This window comes from Morone saxatilis, unplaced genomic scaffold (genome assembly GCF_004916995.1).
Source record: "Morone saxatilis isolate NCDOM2014 unplaced genomic scaffold, NCSU_SB_2.0 Contig3, whole genome shotgun sequence".
Classification (NCBI taxonomy): Eukaryota; Metazoa; Chordata; class Actinopteri; family Moronidae; genus Morone; species Morone saxatilis.
The window spans coordinates 7758170-7767020 of record NW_023339873.1 but is presented as its reverse complement, the minus strand read 5'-3'; the positions used below and the strand labels follow the sequence as shown (position 1 = coordinate 7767020).

General features: G+C 41.2%; 2 protein-coding genes across 3 annotated transcripts in view; one reads left to right on the top strand and one right to left on the bottom strand.

Moving 5' to 3' along the window:
* The window catches only part of LOC118336984 (serine/threonine-protein kinase PAK 2-like), a 13153-nt gene extending 10481 nt beyond the window's left edge, over positions 1 to 2672 (bottom strand). The window contains exons 1-2 of one of the 2 annotated variants that reach the window (XM_035673769.1): positions 2436 to 2672; positions 1655 to 1728 (exon numbers count right to left, since the gene is read on the bottom strand). The gene's annotated coding sequence lies outside the window, so the exon portion shown is untranslated. The remainder of the gene's footprint in view (positions 1 to 1654; positions 1729 to 2435) is intronic. The other variant, XM_035673765.1, reaches the window with a different exon arrangement.
* A 22-nt stretch (positions 2673 to 2694) lies between these two features.
* The window catches only part of hltf (helicase-like transcription factor), a 10066-nt gene continuing 3909 nt past the window's right edge, over positions 2695 to 8851 (top strand). Inside the window, exons 1-17 of the mRNA XM_035673764.1 lie at positions 2695 to 2889; positions 3858 to 4060; positions 4204 to 4370; positions 4512 to 4654; positions 4784 to 4863; positions 5324 to 5395; positions 5937 to 6128; positions 6314 to 6385; positions 6491 to 6551; positions 6733 to 6799; positions 7094 to 7161; positions 7251 to 7298; positions 7397 to 7507; positions 7617 to 7708; positions 8029 to 8172; positions 8337 to 8469; positions 8584 to 8719. Of these exons, the coding sequence (XP_035529657.1) occupies positions 3863 to 4060; positions 4204 to 4370; positions 4512 to 4654; positions 4784 to 4863; positions 5324 to 5395; positions 5937 to 6128; positions 6314 to 6385; positions 6491 to 6551; positions 6733 to 6799; positions 7094 to 7161; positions 7251 to 7298; positions 7397 to 7507; positions 7617 to 7708; positions 8029 to 8172; positions 8337 to 8469; positions 8584 to 8719 (1784 nt within the window). The 5' untranslated portion in view covers positions 2695 to 2889; positions 3858 to 3862. The remainder of the gene's footprint in view (positions 2890 to 3857; positions 4061 to 4203; positions 4371 to 4511; positions 4655 to 4783; positions 4864 to 5323; positions 5396 to 5936; positions 6129 to 6313; positions 6386 to 6490; positions 6552 to 6732; positions 6800 to 7093; positions 7162 to 7250; positions 7299 to 7396; positions 7508 to 7616; positions 7709 to 8028; positions 8173 to 8336; positions 8470 to 8583; positions 8720 to 8851) is intronic.

Here is an 8851-nt window from a genome sequence, read left to right as displayed (position 1 = left end):
ACACACACACACACATTCCCCTTGCCAACAGGGGCTCCATTGTGAGCACATGAACATCTTTTTTGTAGCTTCGAGCTAAGCTTACTGGGCGCAGTAGTAAAAACTTTGAGGGGAACAGGCAGGTGCACACATCAGCCCGGCAGGCTGCAAGCTTGTGTGTTTGTATAAGTGCACATTCCCAGTTATTGCTACAGTGATTTGCTAGTTACAGAAATGTATAACAGTAAACAGCAGAAAGTCTATCTAATCTAAATTTCACGGCATTATAATGATGTGAAATAGAGAAATGCAGTGGTCCTATCCACCAACCACTGACAGTATATATAAGGAACAAACTAATGATTATCTTTATTGTCTATTTTTGGAAACTGTTTTTTGTTTAAATCAACTAATCGTTTAATCTGTACAATTTCAGAAAATAGTAAAACATTTCCCCAAGGTGAAACATCTTGTTTAGTTCAACCAACAGACCAAAAATCCAAAGAATGAATTTTTTGGTTATATAAAACAGAGAAACGTAGCAAATCCTCACATTTAAGAAGCTATACATTTCTTTTTTAAAGTCAATCAAATAATAAAACAATCAAAACTGTTATTTCTCTGTCAATAAACTACTCGATTTATTGACTAATCGTTTCAGCTCCAATGATTTGGATATGTTCCCTCTCTTGCCTCTATGCTTTTATTTTTTCTGCTGTATTCCCTCCGACCTCTGCATCCTTGGTTACCACACACACTATTTTACATCCAGCTGCATCTCTCGCCTGTTCTCAATTCACAGACAGACTCTGTTTTCAGTATCACTGTGGGACTGTCACATCTCTCTGCCCTTTAAAATTTCTATTCCTCATTCTCTGCTCTTTCACTGCACCAGAGGACTTTCTATTCCCTGTGGCTGCCCGCCATCAAGGGAAGCCCACTTCCTCATCCTGGAACTCCCCGAGCCCCAGAGGGTCACAGCACCAGGCCGGCCAACCAGAGTGCGGCAAACACAGCCGCCGAGCTGTTTACAGGAAGTGGACAGCAAGCCTTTTGTATTCGGCTTCTATAAAAGGAAATTCTGCGGAGGACTTCCTGGAAGGAGTGATGAAGCCGACACACAAACACTCTACCCCCTTTTCATTCACTAACGCAGACACGTACAGATACACACAGACAGACATAAAAACACACGCGTGTCTACTATGCAGCACACACACTCACTACCTCGGCTCCACCACCTTCTACAATCACTTCACTGATTATAGGTCTGGCAGTGAATGAAACGTAAACACACTTCCCAGCTGCACACCCACACTGAACACCTTATCCTGTTATTCAAATAGCTGCCTCACCCCTGTGTCAACACTTTGATAAATCAAATCACCAACCTGGCAACCTGAAGTCTCAGGCCGCTGTCAAAACTTGACTCTACAACTTGAACCAGGTACAAACCTTCGGGACTCACAGTCAAAGTCTGTTAGTTTCAGGGTTACAGTCTATGAATGACTGGTTAAGTTTACCTGCAGGATTACAAGTGTGTCACAGATTTATACACTGTGTGTGTTTACAGGCAAGGCCATAATCAAGATTTTAGAAAATCCAGAGAGCGTGAGTCCAGACTGCCAGGGTGAAACCCACATTGTTCCATTATACTTTCCGTTTTCTCCCTTACATGAAGGTCTAAATGCTGTCTTCTCCACACTGCCAGGAAATACAAATCTGGTGTCCTCAGTGGTAGCTTCGGTTCTGTTTGCAGGTATCAAACATTTAGGAGGTATTAGAGGTCATGAGCAACTAAACAGGACATTTTTTAAAGAGTAATTATACATTTTCGAGCACTTCTCACTGCTACTGCTCCTCTTAGACAAGAAACACCATGAAATAAGAAGGATGTACAATATGACACTTACAAAAGTGATAGTTTCTAAACTTGGAGCTGAAAAATATCCATTAAACCATACTGAAACCATAAACAGGTGTGTACTGTCGCTACACATAGCCTACAAACTGTATGTATGTTGTACATTGTTCTATTATTGTTCCATTTTATTAACCCAGCTTATGAACTGCGTCTGAAATATTTATAGGCCCATTTAAGTGAACTAGCCTAGACTGCTGTTAGTGCAGATGTTCTGTATTAACATACTATTATAATACTATAGTGTCCCTGTAGAGTCATTACTCGGGTTCAAATTAAGAATAAAGCAAGCCACAAATCCCACTAACACCAGGATCTGGATCTGTTGCCTGCTATACTTTGTTTTTATCCCTTTAGGAGACTTTAAGAGAACACTTGTCTTCACAACAATTATGGAGGAAGATGCCTGAACCCTGAATGCTTTTCCTGCGCCAGAATAAAAAAAAACAGTAAGCAGTGACCAAACTATTATAAAATAAGCAACTTATAAATATACAAGAGACTGACTGTGTTGAATGAGCAAATATAAACTCACCGGCTGCTGTCAACCGCAGAAAATACCAACCACACTCCGGCCAAAACTACCGAAACTCCTCCCCGTCTCTGCTGATTTCCTCTCCGTTTAAAAGCCCAGATTTGACGCCGAGATTTCACTAACTTCCCCGGGGTGGTGGGAGGGTTTAAAAAACGATATCTGTCTGATATCACACAGACTTTTAACTCCTGTCTCTTTCCCCAAAGCACTCTTAGCTTTTGGCTCTTTGCTTAGCTCCCCGGGGAGGAGCCTGGCGGAGAGGAAGCGGAACCAAACCTCGCGGCTTCCGTAGCTCTAATTGGGCGAAGCAAGGCGAAACGCAAAGGGCGGGTAAAACGGCGGCGGGATGACGATGAGCTGCTGCTAGCGAAAACAAACAAGCAGCAACGCAGCAGAGACGATAACAATAACAAAATCCTCTCCGACAAGGTCGACGGCCGCCGAGGAGAAGGAAGTACGACATTGTTAACTCACAGGCTAATGACACACTCCGACTGTAATTGTTTATATGACTTAACGCTACAACACATTTCCAGACAAGACAGCGTACGAGCAGCGTCAATGTTTGTTTTAACCGAGTATAGCTGGCTAACGTTAGTTATCTTGACAGCTATGAAATGAAGCGACGAGTGTCTTAAATGTCTTTTCGCTGGCTTGTTTAGCTATTCGGCGAGATTTAACAGGAATAACGTTAATGGTAATTAAAACTGCACGTAAACCTTAACTGGGTTGCACCAGCTTCGCATAAGTTGTCTCCTAAATTGTGGTGTAATGTCGACACTGGAGGCTTACTAGTTTAACTAAATCAGCTACTAAAACTGGTTGCACCGCGATTATTTAGCGTATAACTAAACTAGGTTGGACGTAAGGTCATACGTCACCTGAGACAAGAGGTCAGAGACGTACCGTCACCATGGTTACCGTACGCATCAATAAATGAAGTCCGTCCTCGATTAATAAATGTGTGGCGAAGTGGCTGCATTTAATTAAACTAAGTATGTTGTGTGGCAGGAGAACTGCTGTTTTTCCATCAGTGAATATAATTCTGTGACATTTTATGATTTATATTTATTATTATTATTATATTATATATTATTTTTTTATTTATGATTTTACCTTCAGGGGCAGGGGTAACTCAGAGTTCAGTTGTAACATATCTCCCTGGTGCAGCTTCTTTTATTTTAGTACGGCTTACGTCTCAACTTAGTAATAATTTATGTTATAACTAGGCTATCTTTGAACTTGCAAACTGCAACTGACTGCTGTTTGTAAAGAAGTTTGTAACGTTACTTGGTACACTACAGCACCATCTCTGTGCAGCCGAAGGACAGGTTTTTATGGCGTGTGTTGTGTGTTGAGAAGGTGCTCTCAGCTGTCTTAAATGGATGTAAAGATGTGTCTGTGTGTGTGTGTGTGCTCCAGGTGGCATGTTTTCCCACAGGTGGAGGTTTGGTTCCAACAGGTTCACGGAGGTGGACATCTTCGCGGACCGCCATGAGACCACCGCAGAGACTCTCTCCCAGGCCATCAGAGACACAGCGGCTGAGGAGCCCGATACAGACGGCAGCGTGCCGTTCGGCAATCTGCAGGGCACTGTTGTTGGCCTCAGATACTACACAGGCGTGGTGAGGATCAATCCGTGTCACCTTTATTCCTCTAGCGCACTGAATCACTGAGGAGACGAAACAGAACCGTCACAATTTGGCCACGTAGTGCTGATATAGATGGACAAAACCTTAAAATCATCTGTGTTTGACTCTCTGGATAGGTGAATCGTGGGGAAATGGTCGGTTTAGTGCGAGAGCCCCAGAATCCATACGACTCCAATGCAGTGATGGTCGCCAACATTTATGGCAACCAAGTGGGTCACATTAAACGAGAGCTGGCAGCAGCTATGGCCAAAGTCATGGACAGAAATTTGGCTAAAGTAGAGGGGTGAGTAGATTGTTATTGACCTGTTGGATGTCAGAAAGACTAAAAATGCCTGCTATTGAAAGCTTTTCCCCAAAAATACCTGTGTTTGATTACTTTTTATTTACTAATTTTCATGTTTTTATTGTCGTTTTAACTATTCAGGGTGGTACACTCGCAGACGAAAAACTCATTCAGCATGCCAGTGATGCTGTCGTTCTGCGGAAAAGAAGAGAACAAAACTGCTGTGAAGGAAATCATGGCACGTCACGGATATAAACTGAACCTGGGTGGAAGCAATCCAACAGGTACAAATGCAAAAAAAACCTCACATTTATCCATGTAGCCCACATTGTTGCGTTAAAATTGTCGGTTTTAAGTCATAGTCATTACACTGTTAATGGTGTGAGTTTACACCTGTATGTTTTTGATTTCAGGTGCAAATCAGGGACCATATAGTAGTCAAGGTGCATTGGCATCTAAAAAAGGCTTGACCATCCCACTAACTGCAGAGGAGGTAATCTACTTAGATTTAGTCAATATATTATTAACAGTATAGCACAACATCTATACAATATCTGGTATTTATTTTAGCAAAAATGCAATGTGTATTTGTTTTGGTCTGTTAAGTAAAACCACAGAACAATATCCTTCTCATTTCCTGTCAGTATTGGACAGTAGATTCTGATTTATTATTTTTTTTTTTAGATTTACTCATCTGTCATATTAAAACAAAATAAATGTAACCGTGTCCAAGTCATCTGCACCCGGTAGTGTTAAAGTCTAGTCACAATGTTGATAAAGTTCCTTATTTTTTTGACTTTTTGATGCTTAGAGAATTCATTGTTGTCGTTTTATGCTAAAATTATGTTAAAGTACTTTACATTTGCAGTCATGTTCTAAACATTGTGAAACAGAAAAATTAAGGCTTAAGCCAGCAGTTGTACCTTTTTTTTAACACTTTTTTTTTCTTTTAGCTGAAGAATGCATTTGACTCCCTATTTGAAGGCTTGATGGAGAGTATAGATGGAGAAAAAGAAGCAGCCAAGGTATGTATCTGATCGGTTTAGCTGTCTGCATTTTGTGTATCTGTTTGTAGTCTCAACTGTTCCTCTCTCAGTACGTCACTAACTAATGATTGCATGTTGTTTCCTATTGTCTGAATATTGTTTTTAATCTCAGATTATTTTTTACTATATCCACTAAATGTAAATGTAAAAAAACAAAGTGTTTGTTTTACAAGAATATTATTGGAGCCCTTTAGCTTAGACTCATTGCTCCTGGTCATTTATTATGCTGCTGATTTAGAAACTGGAGCTTATTCTAAAATTGGAAACATTGTATGTCACTGTGGATAAAAGCATCAGCTAAATGTTGACAAAATGATGTCAGCAAATGGTAAATTTGTACTTTGCACTTACATAGTGCCTTTCTAGTCTTCCAACCACTCAAAGCGCTTTACAGGTCACATTCACTCAAATTCACACCTGACCTTTGTGTTGTCACCTCCTTGCGCCCCAAATAATAGTTACGGTATATTTCTATTGAAGTGCAGCTTTAATGTGAACATGAGGCCCGTTGTCTCTGCAGGCTGTGGGTACTCCTCTCCTGCCCCACCAGAAGCAGGCGCTGTCCTGGATGTGTGCTCGAGAAAACAAATCTGCGTTGCCACCCTTCTGGGAGAAGAGAGGTGAACTGTACTATAACAGCCTCACGTGTTTCTCTGCGAAAGAAATACCAGAGAGAGTTCGTGGGGGAATACTGGCAGATGACATGGGACTGGTGAGTAACACACACACCCACACTTGGTGTTCAATTCAGGCTGGTTAACGTGATGTTTTCTACAATTAAAAGAAGGAAAGATAAAACTAAAACTGTCAAAGCTGCCTTTTCCGACATTTACCATAAGAGTCTTCACGCTGCCGTGATCTAAACAGACATGAATCAATACTGTTTGTGTTTTCCAGGGAAAAACTCTGACAACGATTGCTCTGATCCTCACCAACTTTCACAAAGGAAAGCCCTTGCCCGTGGAATGTGTAAGTGTAGCAGTGCATGAATGTGTTTGTTTGTTTTTTCAATCAGTATGCAGTCTGAGTGACTTGTGTTCAATCATTATTAAGTGCTTGTTTACATGTGTGCAGGAGGAGAAGTCTTCACCAATGAAAACCAAAACTAAAGCACAGATGGCCTCCAAACTGCAAGGTGCTCTCAACTTTCAATAAATTAGTTGCTGCGGATTCATTGATTTTTATTTTTCCCCCTCAGTCTTCCCTTATCTCTCATCATGTGTGTGTGTGTTTATGTGTGTGTAAATGTGCACATGCTTGCATGCAAGAAAACAGAGCACCAACAGGAGAGAGACAATGTGGCGTCTTTGTTTCAGGAAGCAGCTGTGCAGGAGATAGAGCAGGAGTGAGTGATGCAGCAGCTGGTTCTCTAAGCTCAGACCTGTGAGTGGGATTTCATTGAGTTTGACTTGCTCTGATTATATTGTCAGTAATGTGCGTTTTCTCATGTATTATTAAAACTGCATAATTTGATCATGTGTAAAAGTAAGAATTCAAATGACTTACTGCATCTGGAAATATACATGTGTTGTCCGTCAGTCTGTAAAATGTAGTAATGTTTGGTCCATCAATGGTTTTATATTGATTTAGGTGAATTTTATTCCAATGGCTTACTTTCTTCACAGGAGTCAGTTAAGTTTTCTCTTACATAACCTGAGATTCTCCTGTGTGGGTCAGTCCTCAGGTGGAGGTGATCTCTGTTGATTTGCCAGACGTAGTAGAGATTGTGGACAAGTCAGATAAAAGTAAGAATTGATTGTCGTCTTCATGTATATCAGCTTTTCATTTTTAAATGTCTGTTCATGCTGTTTTTTCCTGACTCTTCCGCTTACAGGTACGAGTAAAGGGAAAATGAAAGCCACCAAGCGAAAGCCCAGTAAAGGTACAAGCCTAGTCTTTGTATTTGTGCACCATAATATGTCATTTGTGTTTTTAAATTTTAAATTAACAATATCATTCATCTGTGTGCTTACTGTGCAGAGGCCCCAGTATTTATGGAGGATCTAGACTTTGCTGCAGCACTCGGTGGCTCAGCATCAGATATAAGCTCAAAGAAGAAGAAGATTGCCAAGAAGGCCACTTCCACACCAAGTGAGTTCGAACAGTGTATTTTCTCACTGTATGTTTCATGCACTGTGTTAATTTAGTGAATGAAAGTTATATGCAGTGCTAAACTGTGTGTATCTTTTTCTATGTGTAGGTGTGGAATCCTCCATCACTGACACTGCAGATGACTTATCAGCCAGAACGACTCTCATCATCTGCCCGCTCTCGGTGATTAGCAACTGGCTGGTAGGTATACAGTGTTAGAAAACACACAGAAAGACACAGCCTCTCACTGAATTCATTTATATACTGTTCTGCTAACTACCTTGATGATTCAGGTGAAGAAAGTGAAAGGGAAGCTTCTGGCTACTCTTGGTTAAAAAAAAATAAAAATACAATACAGTGTCCCATTGAACAGCAAGAGAAACATTAATATAATATTTTACATGCTGTAGGCAAACAATCTGTGTTCATTTTGTAAAATTCTGTCTGCAGCGCCACATTAAATGGCATCATTCCATCCTTGAAGTCAGCATGTGTTATGTTTTCTTCCTCTGTCCATGCAGGACCAGTTTGAGCAGCATGTACGTGCTAACGTGAAGCTAAATGTGTATCTGTATTACGGCCCAGATCGCAACAGGAGCAAGACGTTTCTTTCCTCTCAGGACGTGGTGATCACCACTTACAACATCCTCTCTGCCGACTTTGGGGTGAGTGTAGTCAGGTCACACACAGAAAAACAGACTACAGACAACCATAATATGGTGGTGTATTGATTTATTTTGATTTGTAGAATCCTCTAACGGGAGTAAATTAATGTCTGTCCTGAAACCTGGACTGTATGTTTCATATTATGTGTGTGTTTCCCTTTCAGAATAAGAGTCCCCTCCATGGAATCAATTGGCTGAGGGTTGTGCTGGATGAAGGACATGTTATAAGAAACCCTAATGCACAGATGAGTAAAGCTGTGCTTGACCTCAAAACTCAGCGGCGCTGGATTCTGTCAGGTATTACTGCACCTTAACACACAAACACACTCACAGATCTAACATATAAATATACTTTGGCATGGTGATCAATGTCTACCGCAAATAATCATTCTGACTGACTATCCCATCCAGGTACTCCTATCCAGAACAGTGTGAAGGACCTGTGGATGCTGCTGGCCTTCCTGCGTCTGAAGCCCTTCGATGTGAAAGAGTGGTGGAACAGAGTGATCCAAAGACCTGTTACTCAAGGAGACAGGGCGGGCCTGCAGTGAGTGCTCTCAGATACACTGGTGTTTTCCTTATGCATACTTACTCTCTTCTTGCTCTCAACGAAGGCGGACGCATCTCCCTCTCCCTCCCGTCTTCCTTATCCTTCCTGCTTTGCTTCTCAAGTCTCGTC